This window comes from Physella acuta, unplaced genomic scaffold (assembly GCF_028476545.2).
Source record: "Physella acuta isolate Inbredline_101_S28 unplaced genomic scaffold, ASM2847654v3 ptg000184l, whole genome shotgun sequence".
Lineage (NCBI taxonomy): Eukaryota > Metazoa > Mollusca > Gastropoda > Physidae > Physella > Physella acuta.
In genome coordinates, this window is record NW_026731703.1 from 180,971 (window position 1) to 206,322 (window position 25,352).

Sequence of the window (25,352 nt, forward strand, 5' to 3'; positions counted from 1 at the left end):
CCCTCAAAAACATTCACTGAAGAGTTAAACATTTGACGCAGTTCTGGATTCATATTAATATAAGGACATCACTAGTTCCAGCAAATAAAGAATGAAAATTAGAAACAATTTTAATAATGTAAAACAAAGAAAATAATTTTATTAAATAACTTTATTACTTGACAGAGGATTAACAACACTACTTTGTGCAGTCCTAAAAGGGACTAGATGTAAACTTACTAGCATCAAATCAACTAAATAAATGTGGCAGAAAACTGCCTAGGTGATACAACAGCCAATACAAAATTGAAATAAATGTTCATCAGAATAAAACATTGGATTTCTTAAGAAATAGTAATTGAGTATTAGTTGTTGTTTTTTTAAAAAGACCAACAATAAATCAGTAAACAAAATGCAATGTAAATAACTGAGTATTTTAAATCAAGGAATGTTTTCACTGGTAGTATGAGCTGTGCTAAAGCAGCATAGATCAGGTACTGCGGCCTGCACCTTGGGGGTTCAGGGAAGACAAAGTTGAAAAATCAAAAGAAAATGTACATGTGCTTTAGCTTTGTTAACTACGCCAATAGCTGACACCACCCACCCTGGGAAGAGGGAAACAAATGATTTAAGTAATTAAAATTAAATGTAATCAGACTGACCATGGAGGAGTGGGTGATTTGTATCATTTGATATTAAGAAGATTACAACTGACTGTTGTTGTCAGAGGACTGAAAAATATCCAAATATTATAGTAGTACTGAGTGTATCCCCTGTTGGTGAGCCAGGAGGGCTTTGTTCAAACATGAGAAGTAGATATGGTTGTTGGGGGATGGATGGTGAATCATTTATTTGATGCAATTCTGAGCTCACTGAACACATTAAAAATATTTGGTCAGTTCGATAGGAATGCAAATGATTTTGTTGCTTTAACCCCTTACATCATAGCGGATAAGAATTGGTTCCTAAAGCACAACTTTTCCAAAATTAATTGGTATTTTTTCCCCCAAAAACTTTTAAAAATAGAAACAAAAAAGGTAGACATTTTAAATAATTATCACAGTAATTGAAAACATTTTACAATTTGCATATTACAAATGTTAAGAAATTTTAGTCAAATGTTAAAACTGCAACCACCCAAATATATCATGCGTGATCATGGATGTGTTAGGATGCTAGGTAATAAATTAATAATTTCATCTTACAAGAACAGCGATCATTCAACGCTCATCAGTAATACGTTCTTATTATCTACGGATTGTAGAGACATAAGGCCTCTACTGAATTTTTTTTTTCACTTAGAAATTACATTTTTGAACTTTTTAGGGAGGAGAATCAAATATAGCTTTTCTTGTGAAATCCCCCAAATTTAAAAATGATTCTAGAAACAAAACTGGAGTCAAGTTTCAATATTTGTTTATATGTAGCTAATGTTACAAGACCTGACAAGGAAGAAGTGTTCTGGGTTCAAAAGTTGGGTGGTAAAAACTTGTAACATTTGTAAACATGATCTGTCTGGAATAATGGGAGACAATGCAGTTTATAACATTTGGCATTGTAAAAAAATTGTACTAGGAAATTATGGAAGTGAGATCAGTTGATACTGAAATAAAGGTTCTATCAACAACAGTATTTGATCACAGTTAAAGTAAAATCTTACAACATTTATAAGATGAGCAAAACTGGTGATGCTAAAATGTGTCTTGCCTTGGACAAGCTACAACATACTAAAGCTGACAATGCAGTGCATGACCACTTTGAGAAAAAAGGAAGGTTTTGATTTTAAATAAATCTAATAGCTGACTACAAGACCATCAAGAGATGTTTTCAATGCACAAGAGTGGGAAGATCCTGGCTGAAAAACTCAATTCTAAAGCAATGGTCTTCTGTTCAAAAAGTCAGTCAGATCTTTTCCACCAAGAACCTGGAGAGAAAAAAAACACAGTTGCTCAACTAACTAACAAATATTTTAAAATCTAGAGAAGAATAAACAAACACTTAAGACCTGAGTTTATACACAACAAATGAGCTAGGTGACCTATTTAACACGAGCTTTAGGTCTAAACTCACTAGGTGACCAGTATTTTTTAATGAAATAACAAGTTTCCTATTTTTTTGCCAGTTCACAGAATTTTCAAGTTTTTTAAAAAATCGTCAGGCCCAAATAACCTGTGGTAACCAAATTATAGTAGGTTTATTTTGCTAATCTTACACTATATCAATAATTTAATAACCACCTTTCACCGTCATCAAAAATGCCTGAAGGTGTCACATCTTAAAAACCATATAGCTTTTTTTAACCATGTTAAAAATAAATAATAATTTTTTAGAGCTAGTAAAGAGAAACCATTAACACACTAGGCACTTCAAAGACCTTAACAATCCACACCACCATGGAAAGCAGATAAGTGGAGGTTTGGTGTTATAGACATGTATAAGAGTGAAACTGTGCATGTCTTTTCATACATAAAATAGTCCTTCAAATTAACTTGTCTATTCCTTTTTGGCAAAAAAAGAGTTCAAAAGAAAAAGGACATTTGGAAAAATTCGATCAGCAAAAAAATGTTGGTAGACAACTTTCCCCTAAAATAAAATAGCGGATCTCTGTAAAAAAGCAGAAATGTTTCATCTCTGTAAAAAAACAAAACATTTTACAAAATGGGCACTTTCCCCTAAAGAAAAAAGCGGATTTCTGTAAAAAAAAAACAGAAATGTTTCATCTCTGAATAAAAGAAAACATTAATACTAATAGTTTCGCTGTCTGTGTATCTATCTATCTATCTGACAAGAACGCTCTGTCTGACAAGAACGCTCTAGAGAAAACATAAGCAAAAATTCTATCTGACAAGAACGCTATAGAGAAAACACAAGGAAATAAAAAACTTGCACAGTGAAACGAAAACGAAGTATGACGTCGTATAGTAGAAAATAATATCAAGCCGGAGAGTGCACACAGTAATATGACGTCATTGATTCTCGAGTAAACATTGAATAAAAAGCCAATTTTGTCTAATCTAAGTGGTTTGCGTGAAGAGTTTCTTACATACAATTCTTCGGGTAGGGGCGAAGCCCCACCCCCGCGTAAGAACGTCTGAGCCCCCCCCCCCTCCCTAACTCAAAAGAAATTTCTTCATCGATACTCTATAATAAAATTACCGCCTAATTAATGTGTCTAATCTAAAAAGTGGTTTTCTTGCAATTTCTTTAAAGCAATTATTCGGGTAGTGGCTAGGCGCGACACCAGTGTTTCTTTCAGACTTATTCCTCCCCGGAGAGGGGTGGGGTACTTGAAATTTTCGGGGGCGGGGGTAGAATTTTCGGGGAGGGGGCGGACACTGGAAAAAGTATATAATTATATTTCGTTGAATGGGACGGTAGACATGTTTTTTGGGGGTTGGTTTTAGTTTAGAGAAAAGAGACAGCACTATCAACCTGGCGCCCGGTGTATCCTTCCTCAACGGGCCATTTTTCTCGTTTTACAAGATGTGCGATAAATAAAAGTTATGAAGCTAATCAGAACTATTTATTTTGCCTGGTTTCTTGTGTTTTGAATGGTAATTATTTAATATAGTCTGGAGGTCTTCATTATTAAACCTAAAGATCAAGTGATTTAATTTATAATTATGTATTGCTGTTTAAGATCAGCTGCAAGAATTAAGTAGCAGGTAGACTAAACAACATCAAAACTTACTGGGAATTTTTAGAGAATTGACTGTTTCAGGTTTCTCAAGCATTTCCGCTGTGGCACTCACCAGGGTCTTGGTAGAATCGCTGTTACAATTTCTATTCGAAAAAATTATTTTAATCTCAATTTAAAATCTAAATGCCAACAATTCTAATTTTTTGACAGAGATAAATATTCATCATCCATGTATTTTATATTTAAAATTTTTTAATTACCTTTTTTGTATGTTTAAATTGTATAGCCTAAAAAATTAGAAACATCTTTGTGTCAAGAATTCTAGTTTTACATTTTTATATTGAAAAATCAAGTGTTTGAGTAGTGAAAAAAACTTACTTTATGTAGCTCTCTTCACAGGTCCAGATTTCATAGATATTGTAAGAATGGGTTGCTTGAAATTCTCTGATAGACACACTTTAAAATATATAAAGATGACAATTTTTAACAGAGGTAGGAATGGGTTGCTTTTAATTCTCTGACAGCTAAAAAACTGTATTAGATTATCATTAACCTTCTAACTACTGGGCCACAACGCATTTCTCAACACCCCAATTCTAAGAGAAAGGTGCACTTCTCTTTAAAATATAGATTTAATATCGAGTGAGCCTTGTAAACAATTTAAGAAGTTGAATCAGATGACAATATAAAAAAGAGCAGCTTGGTGACATAAAAAATGAAACAGAAATGGTTAATACATGATTTAAAACAGACTTACTTTAAACACCCCCTGAAGCCAAGGGTTGTATCCACATAAGCTCTGAGGTGAGCATTAAAATCTTCTAGTTTTGTTTCTTGAACAACAAATTCTTTCTGAATCATCAGTATCTGACAACAAAATGTGAAGGTGAGCAAAACAACATTTCCTGCAACCCTAAATATTTCCAGTCACACAAAATGTATATGTAAACAAATCATGTTTTGAGTCACACAAAATGTGTATGTAAACAACCAGTCACAAAGAAAGTTATGCAATATTTATTTACTGTGTTATCTTCCCCAGGAACAACTTCTTCATCTCGAAATCCTTCAAAGTTGATCTGTAATTATAGAACAATTGTTTCAAAAAAAGCAATCTAATTGCTAAAAGAGAAAAAAATTAAGAAACAATCTAAATCAAACATTCTTTTTAAAAATTAACTTTTTTGTAATTCTCACGTAAACCCATTAAGATGTGTACCATTTTTGTAAATGCTATGTCTTTTTAAGTGAATAATATATTGTGAAAAGTTTTAAGTATCTGTGAAAATACCCTTAGATTTCCACTACAGAATAGCAGTTAGTTTTTGGTAAATGATAAAAACACTTCATATATTCTAAATTTGGATTGTGCAATAAAAGAAGCATAATAATGGGAACAAAAAAACTAACAACTATATTTGTCACTGTGTACATCCTGCTGCCAACTGCACCAAATACACTAGGTCGGAACAATCAAAAGACATGAATACATATAAAACAGTTTTCAGTATGTTGATATGGTCACAAAAATGCTTTAAAACCTTTTTTTTCATAGTATTATTTACATTTTCTTGGTTTATTTTGCATTACAGAAAAGTTTTAATACTTTGAAAATATTAAAACTCAGAAATGTTTAAAATTAAGGCTTTTGACAAGTTCTGGAGCCCACTTCCCCCTAAGAGGAAAAAGGCAGGCGTTCTAGCAGATAAAAAAAATCAAACGTATGAACATACCTTGTGCTCTAAGCGGTCAATTAGTCTTGCAAGTCTTTCCACTTGTTGATGCATTACACTCCCACCTGAGAAAGAATGATTATTATGGTATAAATTATAACTAAAATTATTATAAACAAAGGTTTTTAACTGCAAAACCCTATATGTTAAAGCTTTAATCCATGAAACAATAAACCTAAAATAACAAGTTTTTTAAATTTAATATTACAAACATTTTACTTGAAATCACACTATTTAAATTGACATTTTGTGGTCTTTTGTAAAAATGATAAATTAACTTAAATAGGAGGCTAAAATTACATTAACAAGACTTAAATTAAAAAAATTTTCTGTCAACAAGCAGAACTTACAAATCCTATGGTGCTATTTCAGAATTTAAAAACCCATCCTATTCAGTGAGATGCTTTCTATATACACAAAGAAACAAAAATTTTAAAAAATAACAGTAAAAATGTACAACATCTAACACATGATAAAAAGACAACAATATTTTTTTAAAATCTCAATAACATTAAAAGGTGGTAGTACAAATAGGGAGTAGGAAAATCAATGAGGTACCCTGCATGTACTTATCAACAGCTCTGAGTTTCCGGAATCGGATTGTATAGAATACTTGCCAGAGCTGACTGTTTTATAAACATGCAATACAAGCTCTGAAGTTCAATGGTAAGAAAACTTTTCAGAGAACAATAGTTTACAAAGAAAGAAACAATTATAAATAATTTCCGAACAAGGATACAGTTAAAAAAAAAAGCTTGCAATCTTAAAAGCATACCTGGAAACATATCATTCCCTTCAAAGACTGCAGAGAATGTTAATGCAAACAAATTATGCTAAATTTAAAACTATTAAACAAAAATTTAAAATAAAAAAATAGCTACTTTACTTCTATAAATTACAAAAGCAATTGAACACAAATCTGAAACCCCATACACAAGATTCTATATTAAATAGGTTATTTTTTCTATACACAGAGCAAATCTTCAAATCCAACTTAATGGCTGGTTATTTTACCTTCTCCTGAATTCATAGGACTGGCCTGGTGCTTGTTTCGTCTTGCCACACGACCAGGAATAAAAGAAGTATGTGGCTTCTTTATGTCACTGGCCTCCAGGGGTTGGATGTCTGATCTAAATAAAACAACACCAACATTAGAAATGTCTTCTGTACTTCCATACTAACAACTTAAACTTGACACAAGTGCAAGATAAATAATAAATGTATATGGCAGGAAACAGATTCAACCCTCAAGCATCTACTTTTAGGGTCGATTTTCGCCAATTTTCAAAGTAACAATTATTGACATATTATATATCAATTTTGTTGCTTAACAATCGAGGAATTCAAAAATATAAAAATTAATAGCACTAGACATTTACATCACGTTCAAAATGTAGATTAACCACACTCACTCAACTGAGATTTTTTTTTACATCTAAATGTAGTGAGGTCTAAAAATCCACGAAATTCACAAAATTAACAATATAATTACACAGAAATGTCACTTAGGCATACATTTATTTGTAAATGTGTCAAACTTTACAAAATATACCAGTTTATAGCTTATTTCTATAATTATTCTTGAGAAAAAAAACGACCGCCCTCCCCTTTAAAATTCTGGCTTTTAGAAACACTCTGGGGAAGAAAAAAATAACAGAGTTAAATATAGAAGGTCTATATAAAAAACATAATTAATAAAATATGTCTATATGCCAATTTTTAATATAGTTGCAGCATTTACATGGCTAATTATAATTGTTTAGTACTTTAAACATTAATTTAAAGTTACGACTCTCTGTGGCGTCTTTCAAGTGTAGTGTCAGTGTAGGAGTGTAGGTGAACAGGGTGTTAGGGCCTGATACGATTTCATTAGAATTGGTAATGAACAGAATGTATAATTAGAACTGGCATATAAAAACAATGTTGATAATAGATGCAGTTGTTTTAATGCTACTTATAATAGATCAAAATGACAAACATAATTAAAACCTAAGAATCTGGAAGCGCTGACCTCATTTTACTGACACGGTTGTCAAATAGTACGTAGATCTAGATTCTAGATCTAAAAAATAGATCTAGATTTACGTAATTTTGAAAATACGCTAGATCTAGATGCAAAATCACTTTTAAAAACGGAAGTTAGTGATTAGATCTATAATGAAATTGAAATCAACAACTGATATGTAAGTATCTTTTGATTTAAAAAAAAATACGCTTAGTTCTAAGAAAAAAAAAATTCTATGGTGTACTCGATCCCTATCCCAAAACGTGCCAGCCATATCGCATGCGTAGTCAGCTACTCAGCTACTTATCAAATCGATGAATTTTAAAATTATATAATAAAAGTAGGTCACCCTAAAAAAAAGAGTAAAATGGCTCCCGTTTTCACGACAGCCGTCACTCGATTCATAATTTACAGAGTTACAAAGTTCTACTTTCTTTTGGCTATAGATTTAAAGAAATATTAATTTGTTATTTCTCATGCGTTCCAACAATTGTACCTAATTTTAATAAACATTGGATTAGTAAGGACTCGATTCTTTTTAGAATTAGCCCTCGACACTATACAGACTATTGCGAAGAAACAGACTCGCGCGAATGTCGTGCGTAGGCTGGTTCAGTGGGCGAAGATTAGAACCCAATCAGACGGAAAATTTTTACTTTGAAATAATTACATTATCAATTAATTTCGATTTAAAACAAATGGCTTAAAGTCAAAAGTAAACTAAAATTTAAAAACTTTGTTATTCGCAGTGTACTCAAGATTCTCGTGTTTTAAAGATAAGTCTAGTTTTACTACGCGTGCGTGCATGGTGCGAATATCGATTTTCCCCGACAGAAAATCATAAAATTTTTTTTTTAAAGTATCTACGGCAAAATAATACTTATATTTTACAGAATTAAATACATTTAACTAAACTCTTATTTAAGTACATGCCTCGGAGGAAAAAAATACAATTTTATATCCGTAAAAAATTAACTGAAATCCCCGCTTTCAACGACGCCGATGTGTCGTAATTATGGCCATTCACTTTGTTCAAATTAAAGTAAAAAACACATTCAAATATACTTTTTTTTACTTTCATAATTTACAGCAATCATTTCTAATGAAAAATCCATAAAAATAATAGTTATTTTTACAAAATAGTATTTCTTACCTTATTAGTGCAGTACACGTACTTTTCCAAGTAGATCCATTCCGTCCAGATTTGCATACTTCGCATCCTTCGCCGCGGCACAAAATGTCATAAAAAACGTATTCCACAAAAATGTTGCTAACGAAGCTTGTAAAAACATAGCTCTATTTATCAGTATAAACAAAATCCCCGAACGATGTCTGGTTAGAAAGTTTATGAACGGCGAAGATCGAATATGCATTTTCCGGTACTAATCTGTTTCCTGCCATATGGTAGAGATTTTCAAATACCTTTCTTCTCTGGCTTGTGTGTCTAGTGCATCCAGTGCTGCCTCTAGAGGGTGTTGGAGAGCTGTTATTTGATTAAGAAGTTCTTTGAGAAAGAAACGCTTGGCAAACTTTTCTAATCTGCCTGCATCCTTGTAAGTCTAAAAACAGTTTAAGTTTAAAAGCATTCATCAAAACATGTTTATCAAAATTTATCACATTTTACTTAATGAAAATGGAATGATGTCTCTAGACACTTCCATTACTGCAAGTAGAAAATATTAGGTTGTTTTATTTTACAATTGCCTTTGATCAAGTGCACATAAAAATTGCTACCTTGGACATTCCATACAAAACATTTGTCATTTTTCTGTTCATCTCCTCCAGCAGACCAAATATTTCTTTAAAATCTCCAAGATGCTGAGTGAAGTAGGTGCACAATTCTCCAATATCAATGTTGCTGTGGATATTTGCATTTTTGTTTTAAAAAAAATTCTTTTCTTAACAACATAGCCAACTTTCAAATTTATTCAACTGTATTTCTAAGTTTTAAAAACTATGTGAAATGTAAATTTTTCATATTTTAAGAATATGATTATTTGAGATGGAACTTTGTGACACCTTTACGCAGAAGGGTCTAGGTGTTTGTGATCTTGTGGTACTATAGAAAGAAAAAAATCAGCTAAAACTGTGATGCTAGATTTCTACCCTTGTACGCCCAGAGCATAAAAACCAAAATAAGAACCAGCTTGCACTTGAAGCACTTCTGTTACTATGTTCACCTGTTGGTTGTTAGCATTAGCTAATCTATCTCTCTCATATGGTTATTACTTGCTCAAGCTATTACTCATTAGCCAGGCAGATAGGAACAAGGTTAGGAACCCACTTGACCAGCCGCTAGACATGTGGGTTTCTGCCAGGCTTTTCTTCCTCCCCCAGTGTATTGCAGGACCTGGTTGGGACAGGGGAGGCTGCTTGGTCAAGGGGACAACCTGCGGCCAGGATCTAAACTCATGGCTTTTGGGTTAGTAAGCAATCTACAGCATTAGCTTCTCAGACAACTACAGTGGTACACATTTAGGCGAGTTCCAAAAATAGAGTGACCCATATTGTTTACAAGTATATCATCAAGCATTACTTGGTGTTATGAGAGTCAATCTGTTCAAACAAGCTGCATAACTCTTCTTTCCCCATAACTCCATCAGCAAAGTAGCAGACAAATTCTTCCCAAGAGATAGAACCATCATCTGTAAAATTCATATTTCCTTTTTTCAAGAAAATGTACATGTTATACGTCTAGATACAATAGCAATTAAAATGAGAGAACTCAAAAGGGTTATAATAAAAACAGTGACACCCTAGATTACAAACTGGCAGTTCAAAGATCATGTTAGTAAGCTCATTTTCCTTTATAGTTTGCTTAGAGTGAGCAATGTTTACAATGTAAAGCTGCAACATTGGATTGAAGTTGAAGTGAGTTTCAGGGGTTATTTATTCTGTAAACAATTTTCTGTTTTTTATTTTTGTCCCTTCTTATTGGCTCAACACTACAACGGATGTCCTTAATTCTTAACACAAATAGAATTAGGAGACGCCTATAGTAAGACAGCTGCAACAACAACAAAAAAAGACAGCAGGTAAAAAGTAAACCACAGCCCCCTTTTGCCTTTTGTGAAATACTATAAAATGTGCTGTCTCACCATTTTTATCTGCTCTTCGAAATACCTGAGGAACACCAAAAAGAAAAACAAAAAGTTAATTTAATGCAAAAGCAATTATTTTCTTCAAAATGACAGGTATAATTAATCAGAGATTATTTTCAATCTTTATAAAATTGTTTTACACACACTTTTTGTAGTATTAAATACAAAAGCATCAGTAAAATTTGTATTGCAAGCAGAACGTTGCTATATAAATGGCCAGTGTACGAATGTCAAATAGGTTTTAAATTCAATTTAGTTGAATTTAGCCTAAAATGCTAACATATTGTATTTGGCTCCATATTCTTTTTAATACATAATGTTCAAAATGTGCATAGATTGATTTTAGTTGCATTTTAAATACTGTTTTTCTAACTATTTTGTATTTATAATTATTTTAAGTGTATGTGCTAATTATTGCTGCTACTTAACATTGTTCTTTCTTCTCACAACTTTAAACTTTAGTAAATTTAATCGTCTTATTTTACTTGGCATAGATCTAGAATCTAGTTGTCGCAAGGTTTTTCTGTGTTTCTTAAAAAATCATAATAATTAGTATCTAGAGCTGAACTTTGAAATCTCATTAGTGAGTCATTAGGCCTATACTATACTATAGGCCGAGTATAGGCCCTATACACTATAGATCTAGTGGGTGTTTTTGTAATGAATGATAAATGGTGGGGAGGAGTAAACACCTGACATCTGGAAAAATTTTATTTTAATTTAAAAATAAAATAGGTAGACTAACACTAAGTCTAAGTAAGTCTAAGACACTAAGTGTAAGAAATTACTAGCCTCGGGTGATTTTACGCACCTAAAACGATAGATCACCAAAATTATTGAGTATTAAGTATTAAGTACTATTAAGTACTAATAAGTCCTATTATTAAGACATTAAGACTTACACTGACTTACAGTGCTTACACTTACTTACACTTAGATCTAGAGTAAAGTTCACACATAGCGAACTCCCGACTTTCATCGACTTTCATCGGGCGCTATTTTGTAACCGTTTAACACAGAAACAAACCCAAAGTACTATATTATTCCTCTGCCTTTCTACTCTTAATATGTATCAATCATTTTATATTCCTACGCATTGAATTTGAGATATTCATGTTTTAGTGACGTGCTACTTGCGATATTTTTTTCCCCTCTTTTTTTTCCGTGCGGCCATCTGAACCGGCTTGCGTAACGATCGTGTTTTATACGTTTTAATCCTAGTTTAATAAATAAAATAAATATTTTACACTTTTAAACGTGTTGTTGATTGTATTATTAATTAATAGATTTCAAAACCAAATTAAAAACATGTTAATTAAATTAATTAACGACATTAAAAGTTGACCCAGTGATGACTCAAGGGACGCAACTATAATAATCATAACAAAGGGACGTAACAACCACTGACAAGACACAACGTAACATTTGCTTAGATATGCTTGTATGTAGAGACACAAACTAGATTTAGAAGAAGTAGATGATCGAAATAATTTAAAACAGCAGAAAAAAATAGAAATTATACAGATTCTAGGTTTAGCTTGAAATGTAGAGCATCTAGAACTAGGCTAGTCTAGCTCAAGTCGTTGGTTACGCAGCGCGGTGAAACCACCCAAATCGACACCCAAGCTGCGGCCACCCCTATTCACCTATCAGGTTGCTTTATTAGCCTAATCTATCGTATGTACAGTGTCCCGCACATATTGTAGAAGCTATTTATAGTTAACCTAGTTATAAAAAGCTTTGATTGGTTGGTTTATTCATCTCATCCTGGACCTAGTGTTTTTCATACGGGGAACTAGAATCGCCTTCGACGTCATACCTCGAAACTTTAAAATTTAAAAACTCGACTTCCAGAAGGAGAAAAACAAAAGAATTTGACCTGGATATATTTAGAAATGGACAGGTTTACAGCAGATATCGGTAGTTTCGTATAAAACATCAAAACAAATATTGTACGAAGCGATAAACAGGCGATGACCGCACCGGTGTTTTAACCGCGCGTGGAACTTTACTCTAGGAGTAATTAGATCTAGTAATGTGATAAATGTGCGAATAAGTTGCTTCATTGGCTCATGCAGTCATTGTTTATGAAATTTTAATATTTTGGCAGATTCTAGCCGGAATAAGATACGCATGCGATACACATGCGCAATGGTGAATGGAGAGAAACTATGACTTGCCTTAGCGGCGATGTTTTCGATGGCACTTCGCATGCGTGTGTTTACAACCGCAGAACCCTAACACTAATCCTATCCTTAACCCTATCCCTAACCCTAATCCTACCCCTAACCCTCATTCTAGCCCTTACCCTAGCCATAAGTCACTGCGCATGCACAGAGCTATCTTTTGCCGACTAAGTGGAGACGTTGGGGAGAAAAATCTTCGGTAATCTATCGTTTTGGGTACGTAAAATCGCCCGCAACTTGTAATGTGAAAACCAGGTGACTCCTTAAATTGTAATAATTATTTCACATTTTGAGGAGGATTTATGTTTTTTAAAATACAAAAATGTTTCCTTGTTTCATTTATGCACCTGTTTTTAAACAATTGAATTAAAACTTTTCCGTAATAAATGAAGACTAGCGTCCGATGTTTCCAACAGATGCAACCATGCTCATTTACTATGGCAGCCATCTTGTCTAAGTTTTAATTTTATATGCTTTTAGTGCCAGATTCAGGGGGAAGTCACTCTATTTTACAAATGGCTGCTGTTTATATAGCAAATCTTGCTCTCAGACACTGCTGTTTAAAGTTAATTTCTGGCCTATATCGATATATTTAACCATTGATTTGGGTTTATTATTTATTTATCTATAATATTTGACACAAACATATGACAATATACTTCTATTAAAGCTTTGACAATGAGGTAACGTTTTCGTACATTAATAGCCGCGGGCGATTTTACGTACCCAAAACGATAGATTACCAAATCTTCTTCCGAGTAGACACTTCGTTTTAATTATTCTGGATTGACTATTGAACTTAAGGTAGATCTAGATCTATTCACTATGCAGGGCTGGGTAGGCGACAAGTAAAGACTCAAAATGTTCTATATTAAAGATAGGAGTACCAACATCGAAGAAAATCGCCATTCCTTTATCAGGTATAACAGGACAAGATATTCCAGTGATCTGATCAGCGGCCATTTTTTTTTTAAATTAGTAATGGTCACGCTAAGTCCCATACGAATATGACTAAGCCTAGCATACATTACATTACTTGAGTTTCTGTTATGACTAAATATTGATTTAGAATTTAGTTCAAAACATTTTTTTAAATTGTACAAATTTCGCATTTAAGGATGACACACAAGCAGTTGCGTGTCGTCCGTAGACTCAAGGAACAAGGCTAAGACAAGAGTTCCGATTAAAAGTTTTTTTTTTAATTTGATGATACTTTAACATAGGTTAAATAAACTTTAGCCGTTAAATGCACTAAAAAGCGCTTTAGAATGATGTATAATAAAATATATATAATTGAAATGATTGGTTTTATCTCATCAAGAGATGCCCGAAAGAAACTCTGCGCCATTGGCGCCTTAATGGGTCATTACGCCTCTGACCCAGGGGCGGAACTACCATGACGCCAGACCCCGCAATGCGAGGGAGGGGGGGGGCAGACAATAATTATTATTTTTTAAATGTGATTTTCGTGCATTTTTGCCATGATGTTTGGTTTGTAAAAAAAATCTGTAGCTGCGGTACCATTATCTTTATTTTACAGTCACTATACCACGCTCTTCCACAAACATAAAAAACCACAACACAAAATGTAGTGTAAAAGATAGGCACAGCTTCAAATTTTAGTGAATTCTGTGATTCATTGCTCCCCTTTGTCAGACAAATAGGGCACGTAATATGTTCATACAAAAGCATTCTAACAGTTCGACCGGACCTTCAAAGTGTGCTGTGGCGGGATGGGGCAGGGGATGGGGGCCAAATAGTGGGCTCGAAAAATGTTGTCAAATTTATTTATATAAAAAAAAATAATTTTAATTTTAAAAATACCATTATCAAGGCGGAGTTCTCTTTCTCCTACCATTAAACACACGCAGTGGCCGGCAAAATTCTTCAAAAAAAAAATTCCGGACATTGCTTGAGAAGCCGCTAGGTATTGTAGTGAATTTGTTAGGAATCAGACAATTGTGCTTAGTAGGACAAGAAGAAAAATTAGTCTACATATATAAAAAGCAATGTATTTGTGTGTGTCTGTCTGTCTGTCTGTCTGTGTGTCTTTTATGCATTACCACACCTCTTATCACATCACCGTCGAACTTTGGGAAGTTGTTAAGAATATTCCTGGGGAGGTTTCTGCGGAAAAAAATAATTCAAATTCGCTTGTAGAAAGCGCCATCGACGCTCATGACAACTGCAATGACGCTTCGGGGATCACGACGACCTCTGTCAACATCTGGTATACGGATGCGAATATTATCTCTCACTTTGGCTTGTTTAAAATTTGTATCTGATTTTGTTAGCATTTTAGCACCTTGAGTTTGCAAGCTATTAATAGCTGCTGACATGTTGTCCATGATTTCTTGTTTATTGTGACATAATCTGCAAGTAATGTTCCCTCCATATCCTTCGTCTGTTTTATTGGCTATTCCGCATATTGCATGGACTTCGTTGCCACACGATCCACAAGAATGAACTGCATTACAATTTTTTTCACAAACTACACATAATCTGTTGGCCATATTATTGTTACGCAACTGGTCTGGACGTTCCGCCACGGCAGCAGATGTGTTAGCTGAGGATGTCGTTGCGTTTGTGGCAACCTCCGTTTCCTGTTCAATTTTATCAAGATCTTCCTCAGTAACTAAATTATCGAGAGCCTCTCTTGGTAGATTTGAAGTGCTAAGCCCCACTTTTGCTTTGCATCCAAACAAGGCTTCGTATTGCGATTGTTGGATTCCTTGATGAAAAGAAAGGTTTTTCATAAATTGAATGAATTTGACACTCTCAGCCCATTGAGCTATATAATTCATTTGTCTACATCCATGTTATCATCATATTTTGAACATTTTGGTTGGTGCGTTCTTCTGAACCTTGACTTGGATATGCCTTGGTTTTCCCGAGAACTAGTTTAAGTTTAGGCCACATGTTCTTCAGTTCAGAAATATTTTGGCAGTCATCTGGTATGTCTGTCTCTTGGTCTGACAGCCCTTTTAGTCCATGTCGCATTGTATATAGAATGCTTACTATACAAACAAGAGCCTAACAATACGTTACTCAAAATGACACCGCACCCAGAATAATAAAAACGCGATCACAATATAAATAGGACATTGGCCAGGATATCCCGGGCAGTGCGAGCATTGGTAGGCCAATGTATGTAATACGCTGTAAAGTTTAAGCGCTTCAGACTTTGGCCAGTACGTCCCCCTAACTAGTGTTTCTTCCAGACTTTTTTCTCCGGGGGGGGGGGGGCACTTAAAATTTTCGGGGGTGGTAGACTTTCTTCGGGCGGGGGGGGGGGGGGGGGCGGACACTGTTAAATATATAAATTATATAAATTTCAATTCGTTCGGGGGGGGGGGGTAGAATTTTTTCGGGGGGGGGGAATTCAAAGCCCCCCCCCCCTGAAGAGATGCCTGGAAGAAACTCTGCCCCTAACCCGAAAACATGTGTATACGCCTCTTGTAAGGGCCAAAAAAAAAACCTCTGCGCGGAGGCCTTTCTTTTCTAATTCCGCCACTGCTCTCTGACCCCCCCCCCCCCCCCCCCTCACACACACACTCGCGAACAACACAACCGTCTATCATTTTAAACGCCTCCCTTCCTCCCTCCACCCCCACCACGTCAAGCAATCTTCACACAACATAATATAATACTAACAATACTAATACGATTATAAAATACAATACGGAGTACAAGAATTCTAAAGTCAACTGGACGAGACGTTAATATATTTTAATCTGTAAAACTAAAAAAAGCAACTTATAAAAATAATATAAAAAGGTAAACAAAACAAATATGCACCTTTATTCACTTCTCTTCAGTGACTCATTAGTTCTTTTATCTGTAAAATTAAATTGAAACGATTTTGTTAATTTTTTAAAATATCAGTAATTGAACATAGATCTACGGTCAAATCAGTCCTATTTTAATAAAATAATTTATATAGCTTTTTTTCGCTTTAAAAAACTTTCCTTAGCAACAAAAAGTGGATAGGACCTAGGCCCTAGCCTACCTTTCCTTTTCACTTTGTTTCCGGGAAAATTTAAATTTCCACAAACGTTTTTTCTTCCCTTTAAAAATAACGGCTTTCGTACATTAAAGTAAACTTGGTATTGTTATAAACTAAACTTTATTTTTAGGGATAAGATTCTAGATCTAGAGTCTAGATCTACTTTAACTTCTATTTATTGCGGTATTTTTTTAGATTCTAGTAATTTAGAATCTAAATCTTAAAATCTAGATTCTAGACAAGATTCTAGATCTAGAATCTCTAGATCTTACTGATCTAGATCTAGATCTAATCTAGATCTAGAAATATAGATCTAAATCTAGATCTAGTAATTTTTATTATTTCTGTTCTTTTAGTTCTAGGGCTTTTAAACTTAACAATTAACTTAGCCAGCCTGATAAATAATGGCAATATTAAAATGAATTAAATGTAAAGGGGGGGCCTAACATTAATTAATTAAACCTAAACAAAATTCAACAAAAAGTCTTTTACTAGAATCTAGATCAGATAGATCTAGATCTAAGTAAAACAGAAAAAAAAAACAAAATAAAAACTCAGAACCAAAGACTGCTAAAGAGAATAGTATAGATTAGAACCCTCGCCCCTAAAAACTTCAAAGTCCTGTTATTAATTCAACATTAAAATTGAATGTCCTATACTTAACTATACTAGATCTATACATTATACAAATATCCGTAAATATACAAAATGATAAAAAATAAATAGGTTCACATGTGCGGGTGTGTGTGGGGAAATTGCGAGAAGCGAAATGGCGAGACAGGAAAATGCGAGAACGTAATGCGAGACATACCTGCGGAATTAAGGGTAAATAGCGGGACACTTTTTGCGAAAAAGTTTTTTTCTTTTTTTTCCATCTTTAATAATTTATTAAAAAAAAATTTTTTTTTTTAAATAAACAAGATTTAGCCATACCCTTTAACACGAGTGTTGTATGTTGTTATTTTTTATCTAGATACTAAGAAGATAGATAGATCTATATCTAGATCTATCTATTTAAAAATCCTAACATGGTTGCTGTGCTACTGTCATCGCCCGCTCTTGTTAGCGAGAGGAAAATCCCGTCTCAGTTGCCATTAATTTAAAAATCTAGCCCGCTCATGTTTATACAAACGTGAGCTGTGTCATTGTGAATTGGTAAAATCTTGTCAGCAGGAGAGATATTTTGCAACATCTATTTATAAAATCTAATATAAATTAGTATAAAGGAACATTGGAAGAGAAAACACACAGTAAGTAGTTCAGAATAGTTGTATCCAAATGATGTAGGCATTTCCTTGTGCTTAGATTTATATGGTAAAAAAAGCTAGAAAAAAATCGTAGGCGGCGGCTATAATACAAAATTTCTATGCAACAATAGAAAATATGTTTGTGGCGGCAGCGGATCCGGGCACGGCGAACTTCAAAGACGGTAAATCAGGCGGCCTCGGCGTTCCACACAGAAGGCAGAAGTTGATCTATCGTCGGCGGTATTTCCGTCGGTTTCGAACAAGGTGGTATTCTAAGTCGACACAAAAGATGGGGGGAGTTGACAAATCATCAGTATGTCTAGCGACGGAAAAATCGGAAGTTTTAACAATGTAAACGAAACGTCTTTGAAGTCTGGACCAAATACCACTGAAAATCGGGTGCGGTAAATTTTTCGCAGAAATCTTCACATTTCAACACCACCCAGCGTAAGTATCGGCTTGTGGTAAAATGCGAGACAAAAAAGTCACGTGACCGACCGTTTTCGCGCCCTTCTTGCATTTTCCCGCCTCGCAATTTTGCTTTTCGCGTCTCGCAATTTCCCCACACCCCACATGTGCAGTGTGCAGGATGATAAAAGATAAAAACAATTTATTATGATATTATGATTGGTCTGTGTACGTACAAAATCTGAAATAATAGCTATTTTTAGCTAACTACAAATAGTTTGAAAGCTATTTGTACTCTATTATAATATTAATAAATGAATACTAAAAAATTGTAGATCTCTATGGCTTTTCACTATTAAAATGTTAATAGTTGGATATAGGCCTATTCATAATTAATAATTAATTACTTGTAAAACTATCAGGCTAGCCCTATATTTCTATAATATTTATTTAGTAGTAATAGATCTAGAATCTAGTAGGAATGTCTGCTCGCTTAAAAGTATGCTTTTAACTTTGAATTTTAATTAATGGCAAATACAATGCTGAAGAGTTGACATACTTTTGTTCACTTTGAGTTGTTTAAAAAAAAGTTTTGCAACTGTTAGCTTCTAAAAAATAAAACAAAGATGCTGTCACATTTATCAAACAGCACATTAGAACCCCTCAATCCCTATACACTTACACTTGTTTAAAATGCAGGCCAGCTATATATTCTACAGTTTACACTTATAATGGACTAAAAGGAGTTAGAGTTTGATCTTTTGAGATGGATTTTCATGGTGTGCAAAAGGAGGCGAAGGACTATTTAAGTAAATCCAGCTGTGGTCTAGTCATTACAGCAGCAGATGAGATCAATAGCCAGATACATTTCAAGTTTCCAAAGAACAACTTTAGCTTTTACATCACCACTCCTGGTTCAGATCATGTATCTTGGGTAAATATTACTTTTCTATTTCATTTTGATTACTTTTTGACTACAGCATTACAGGTTTTTAAAAGAAATTAAATTTTTGTTATAGTTTTAGATGTATTATGAAAAAGCAGTAATTCTACTAATAAGAAAAAAATTGTAGGTTTTTTAAGTTCTCACAAGAAAAAAATGCTTTGGGGGTCAAGGGGTTATCCAGACCATAAACTACCTCACACTCGGGGGGGGGGGGGGGGTGTCAGTGTGAAAAGACAACAAACCTGTTGCAAAAGTAATGTTAGAAACTGAATTTTAGCTATTCATTTTTAAAGAACTTTAAAAAAAACTGAACTGAAGATTGGGGTCGGCGTGGTCGAGTCGGTAAAGCTCATGGTTGCTAAACCGAAAAGTCTCGAGTTCGAACCCTCGGGCAGATGAGGCTCGTTAGCTGGGGACAGCCACTCTTCTAGGAGAGACAACTCCGAAATTAAACAACTGCTGCCTTGTAGTTTGTTCTTGGTTGGACAAAGGCTATGGAAGCAAATCCAAAAAGAAAAGCAGGCTGAAATCGGAGTCAATGGCCTCAATGGCGCATAACCAGTTGACACGTAACGCTTAATTGTGTTGGAGGCGTGGTCGAGTCTGCAAAAAGCTCATGGTTGATAAATTCGAACAAAGTCTCGAGTTCAAACCCACTGGCTGATAAATCTCGATCCCCTTCAACACTAATAATTAAGAACGAAGAAGAAGAAGAAGAACTAGAGATTGATTAATATTGTAAATGTTGACTGGGCTTGGTATATACCCCACAAAAATCAATGATTTAAAAAACACCAAAAGAATGACAATTTTTAAGGAGACTGTAAGCTGGGGTAAGTGATGACTGGGGGGGGGGATTTTAAAAAAAGTATTCCATTTAAGAACAGCTCCTTTGACTATTAAAGTTAAATAATGACTTATAGGCTATCCACTCATTTAGAGTTTTTTTTTCATTTATGATCTAAATGATTATTTAAACTGTTGGCAATAATTTTATTTTAGAGTGTTTGGAGTGATACAGAAGATTCTCATGATGTGTTACAATTAGTGCTTGAATCTTGTGACTTTGACTCATGCAAAACTGTTTCTGATGTTCTGGATAAATTATTAAAGTGTTTAGAAAAGGTAATCTGTGAAACATATACAAATTAATCTTTATTTCAATTCTACTGATTCATCATTAAAATGATTTATTCTATAAGGGACCATATCTTTTTTTTTCCCTCACTACATCTAATTATATTCTGATTACTTATCTGAAGTGGCGTCAAACCGGCTGACTGACATGGACCAGATCATTATTGATGATATGGACCTAAAACTGCAGAGCTTGAGAATATTTTTTGAATGACTATTAGCCGAAGCCTATGTGACATATTATCTAGACACTTCTTGCTCTATCACTTTTTTAATATAAATTTGGATTGGTATTTATTTAATAGGACCACCATAATTTTGGTGCTTGTATATTATTTATTCTACCAGTAAATATAACTTTTACAGGGATAGTTAACTCCCCTTTAAAAGTATTGTGGGCCTATGCCATTGCTATTGATGCACAGTTAAAATTCTGTTATCAATAGTTTGATTTTGGTAAACAATGTCCTGGTGTGCAGAATACACTTTCTGTAGAAATGGTTACAAATGAATGATGTCAACACATGTCCAGATAATTGGATGGCAAATTCCCATACTCATCCGAAAACTTCTATGCCCTTATTCTAATACCATCAATAGTAATAAATCAACTTTTTATTTGCTGACAAAGGTACCTGGCATCAGTTCTGGCAAGGGGAGTAGTGGTGCAACTGCACTTGCTGAAATGGAATTTGAAGAAGATGAAAATGATGATGAGGAAGACTTTGAGAACTATTATGCTGAAGAGGATTGTGATGCCAAAGATGATAGATCATCAAAGGAATTTAAGGAGTATAAGCCAATGTTTCTTTCAGACACTTTTCTCAGAAGGGGTGGGGGGGGGGGGGGGGGAAGAAGGAGAGTATATAATTTCTATATAATTATGTATTTTTTCTATTTTGTTTGGGGGGCAATGGATTGCTGCGGGGGGGGGGGGGGGGGAATGAGGGGTCGCAACCAGCTCCCCTGCAGTAATGTAACTGGTGGCTCCAAAGTGCTTCCCATGACACCCCTGCAACCTGGACGGTTGCGCATTGGGGTGTTATACCACCACTGCAAAGGGTGATAAAAATACACTCAGTTTTTCATGCGCCACACCCTAGAGGGTGCTGTGTGAAAGCCTTGAGTGTACGTTCATCACCATCTGTAATAGTGAGGTAGAACACACCTCAGCGACTATACAGGTGTCTGTTGCAGAGTGCTCTCTGGAGCCACCTGTTACACTTCACCAGTGGCACCGGTTTGTTCCATGTTTTGGTTTAGTGATTGAATGTCTTGTGCCACAGTGTACCTTTTGTAAGGTGCTCTTTAAAATGAATGTAGGCGCCTCATTGCTCTAAGGGGAGCCACTAGTGCCTGATTGGATTTCGTCAACAATTATAGTAGCCCATCGTAAATGCAGTTTATGGGACTCATTAAAATGGCTGTAGGCGTCATAGTGCATTTGGGAGAGCCCAGGGTGCTCTGGGTCACCCAACCATCAAGGAATGCACCTGGTGCAGTTTGACCTTTTTGATCAGCACAGTACCCCTGATCCCTAAGCAGGACCCCCAATTAACATTTCTCAGGTACTAAGATAACTGTTAGAGAACTCTGTGCGCCTAATCGCACTCTGCTAGACACTCCCCCCCACCCCGCAGAAACCTTTTCAGGGGTATTTTTATCAACTTTTCACAATTTCAAGGCAATCAGATGAAAGGTGTAGTAATGCATAAAAGACAAACCCACAGACAGACATACTTTCATTACTTTAAATATAGATTTAACACTAGTTGTTTAATTGTAAAAATTATTTGAGTTTGTGTTTATTTTAGAAAAGAAGCAGAGAAAGACTTAGAAACAAATTTTTTCAAAAGCTCTGGTTCTGAAATGGCTGTCAAAAGGTTGATTAAAGGTATGTATGAGTCAGCATCGCTTTCCTTATTTCTCTCAGGCTACCTCAATAATTATAGTTACAGGCGGTATTTTTTGCTATTTTTAAGATTTGAAAGCTGTAAGTTCTTGGGATCCCGAATTAGGTATTGAAGCTCATCCTAGGGGAGATGACTTGTTTGTATGGGTAAGTGTTGAGTTTAAAGCACTAAATTTCCATTTTTTAAAATAAACATAGTTTAGTCTCATTCATTTATTAGCAAAATTCTGAGCTATTTCTCTATAACTATAATCTTTTATAGAATGTGAAGTTTAAAAATATCCCAAAAGAGACAAAGTTAGGTGGTGACCTAAATGTATATGCACAAAAATACAAAGAAGAGGTGAGATACATTTTTTCTTCTCGTTGACTAATTTGTTAAATAATTTCTTATATCTGTTATATCTTGATGAACCATGTTATGTTTTACATCACAGTAGTTTATTAACAATGTGTACACAATGTAAAATTTGTAACTTTATTATAAAGATCTTAATGCCTCAAGTATCCATTATTTCATATTTTTATTAGCCAGTTATAACATTGGATATGCAGTTCCCAACTGATTACCCCTTCAGTCCTCCATTTATAAGAGTGCTAAAACCAAGGTTTAAATTTTTGACTGGTGAGTTCAATGTCTGTGGCGTCACATGGTAAACAAGTACCACCACCATAAAAATCTAATACTAATGATTCTTACAGAAGAATTTTTTTAAGGAAATCAGCTTTTTATTATTTTCACAAATCAAAAAAAAAAAAAAAGATAAATGCTCCAAAGAAGTAAAAATAATTTTGATTGGCGTAACCTAAGTAATGCTGGTATCGCTAAAAATAAAAGCCTGGGCGCTCAGTGATAAAAATTGAACATAGATCTTATGTTATAGAACCTATGAAAGGGAATATATTCTCCATTAGTGAGCACCCAGGCTTTTACTTTTAGTTACAAAAAAATAAATTTTATACTTTTTAGACCTTTTTTTTTATTTTTGCATACACAAAGAGAGGAGGTTGTAGAGGAAGAACTGTAATCGTGCTGAATTATTAATAGATATTTCGCCAGCTTTTGCTGCTTAACACCTACTTAATTTAATTGTATAATGAATATAAAGGAACTATTGTAATTTTTCCAAATCAAGATTTTGACAAATTTTAATGTTTTATAACCTTATTGAGCCGGAAAAACTTAAGTTATGCAACCCTGTCAATCAGTCTGTCTGTGTGTGTATATAAGCATAAGTTGAGTACCATTTAAGTTATATTGATGAAATTTGATATATAAGTATTATATCAAATTTGTAGTTTTCTTTCAACTTAGGAGTGATTTTTGATTACTGAAGGTGGTATTTAATTTTCTTCCCATTTCTCAAAAGCCTGTAACTCGACTACTGTTTAAGTTAGGTGGACGAAATTTCAAATATAAGTGTTGCATATTATGCACAGGTTTCTATCAACTTTGAACTATTTTTGGCAACCGGAAATGGTACTTAACTCTTTACACAATAATTTGAACACTGTTTCAGTTAGGTAGACAAAATTTCATATATAAAGATAACACTTATACTTTACTTTCAGTTTTTGAGTTACCTCCATAAACTGGAAGTGTTACTTTACTCAATTCTGGTTTTAAAACAACAATAATTTGATTATCCTTACATTGAGGTGAATGAAGTTTTGAGTAATTTCCTTTGACAGAAAGTAGTACTTATGCTATTTCTGAAGTTCTAAAAAGATCACTTCTCCCCTTTCGATTTCTTTCAAACTTTTCACAAGCAAAAACTAGATGAAAATGCCCTGCTATTCTATTCCATTTAAAAAATTTAAGTATTAAAAAACAATTTAAAAAAACATTATTGCACTGGAAATGTCGTCCTCCTTATGGTTTTCTCTTTCTCTGTCCGCAAAATATTTTCACAGGATATGAGATCAGTATCTTCAGCGATATATGGAGAACTTGATACAAACTTTTGTTGAAAATAATATGTTAGATGTTTTAATTGTATACCTAAATTTTATTTAAAGAAGAAAAAAAAAGTTATTTCTTTGCATGGTCACTAATATTGTTCAACGTGTAGTAGAGCACATTGCGTTTTGACCAATAACTATTTTATAAAATATTTTTCTTAAACATGTATAACATTAAAAATATATAGACCTATAATTCATGTGCTACGGGTATCGACGGCTGTTATAAGAATAGCTAAGAAAGTTTAGGGGAAGTCACTCATGCAGTATGTTTTGTGAATATAATAAAAGCTTTTTTCCTTAAAGTAAAATTTTTTATGTGAGAATTATCTTCCACTTCACAGTTATAGTCATTAGAAAAAAATCACATCAAAGTATTTTTATTTCTGGATATATAATTATAAAGTGTAAAGCTTAAAAACTCACTGCAAAATTTAAGAAGAAGAAAAATAACATTTTCAAATCTGTAATTTCTGTGCAAACCACTAGTCTCTCTCAACAACTTTACCAAACTATGGAAGATAAAAATTTCTTATTTTGATTCAAAACGAACATTGTATTTTTGCTTTACATTAGGCACACAACCATTTACCCATTTTTATTAACTTTACTATATTTTGTCACGGCATTTTGTAAATTTGCAGGTCACGTGACAATTGGAGGCAGTATTTGTATGCAGATGTTAACAAAGTCTGGGTGGAGACCATGCAATGACATTGAGGTTTGGTTTGATAACTAGATCTTTCCAAAAAAACTTTCTCTTGACTGTCTAGTTTTTCATATTTATTTTGCTTTCTGTTGTCATCCTCAGAGTGTACTAATACAGGTTCGTACTGAAATTCTTAGTGACGAGAAAGCAAGTTTAGATATAAACAATTCCATAAGGGAATATACTGAATCCGAAGCAAAAAGTGCTTTTAAGCGAATGGTGGATAAATATGGATGGTGATTATTTGTTTGCCATTTATTTATTTATTTTAACAGTACATTCCTAATGCAAGTTATTTAAAAATTATTTACATTTTTTTTTTTTTTTAAATAAATTTCAATTTCCTTTATTTTAAAAATTGTTTTTTTAGTGATATTTCAC

General features: G+C 33.9%; 2 protein-coding genes and 1 long non-coding RNA gene across 10 annotated transcripts; 1 reads left to right on the top strand and 2 right to left on the bottom strand.

Annotated features, from left to right (window-relative positions):
• Positions 1 to 133: 133 nt before the first annotated feature.
• Positions 134 to 16,461, bottom strand: LOC131936675 (N-terminal EF-hand calcium-binding protein 1). Of its 3 annotated transcripts, none has more exons than XM_059293720.1 (13): positions 16,443 to 16,461; positions 10,456 to 10,480; positions 9,894 to 10,002; positions 9,092 to 9,215; positions 8,780 to 8,916; positions 6,367 to 6,482; positions 6,128 to 6,154; positions 5,353 to 5,417; positions 4,645 to 4,698; positions 4,377 to 4,486; positions 3,998 to 4,075; positions 3,671 to 3,762; positions 134 to 1,903 (listed from the first exon to the last, which is right to left on the bottom strand). In XM_059293720.1, the coding sequence occupies exons 3-13, from the start codon at positions 9,947 to 9,949 to the stop codon at positions 1,878 to 1,880; spliced, it is 885 nt and encodes a 294-aa protein (XP_059149703.1). In that variant the 5' UTR covers positions 9,950 to 10,002; positions 10,456 to 10,480; positions 16,443 to 16,461; the 3' UTR covers positions 134 to 1,877. The 3 variants fall into 3 exon arrangements, with proteins under 3 accessions (XP_059149703.1, XP_059149699.1, XP_059149700.1); XM_059293716.1 differs by lacking the exon at positions 16,443 to 16,461 and adding an exon at positions 13,536 to 13,661; XM_059293717.1 differs by lacking the exons at positions 6,128 to 6,154; positions 16,443 to 16,461 and adding an exon at positions 13,536 to 13,661.
• Positions 6,620 to 8,745, bottom strand: LOC131936678 (uncharacterized). Its single transcript, XR_009386081.1, has 2 exons — positions 8,511 to 8,745; positions 6,620 to 6,987 (listed from the first exon to the last, which is right to left on the bottom strand). It is a non-coding gene; the product is annotated as an uncharacterized LOC131936678 (long non-coding RNA).
• Positions 16,402 to 25,296, top strand: LOC131936676 (ubiquitin-conjugating enzyme E2 Q2). 6 transcript variants are annotated; one of them, XM_059293724.1, is made up of 10 exons: positions 16,402 to 16,421; positions 19,005 to 19,239; positions 20,254 to 20,376; positions 21,020 to 21,180; positions 22,203 to 22,282; positions 22,371 to 22,447; positions 22,563 to 22,643; positions 22,832 to 22,925; positions 24,907 to 24,983; positions 25,074 to 25,296. In XM_059293724.1, exons 2-10 carry the CDS (start codon positions 19,072 to 19,074, stop codon positions 25,209 to 25,211), a joined length of 999 nt encoding a protein of 332 aa, XP_059149707.1. In that variant the 5' UTR covers positions 16,402 to 16,421; positions 19,005 to 19,071; the 3' UTR covers positions 25,212 to 25,296. The 6 variants fall into 6 exon arrangements, with proteins under 6 accessions (XP_059149707.1, XP_059149704.1, XP_059149709.1 ...); XM_059293721.1 differs by lacking the exon at positions 16,402 to 16,421 and adding an exon at positions 16,603 to 16,741; XM_059293726.1 differs by lacking the exon at positions 16,402 to 16,421 and adding an exon at positions 16,614 to 16,741 and having other exon boundaries at positions 19,025 to 19,239.
• Positions 25,297 to 25,352: the final 56 nt, after the last annotated feature.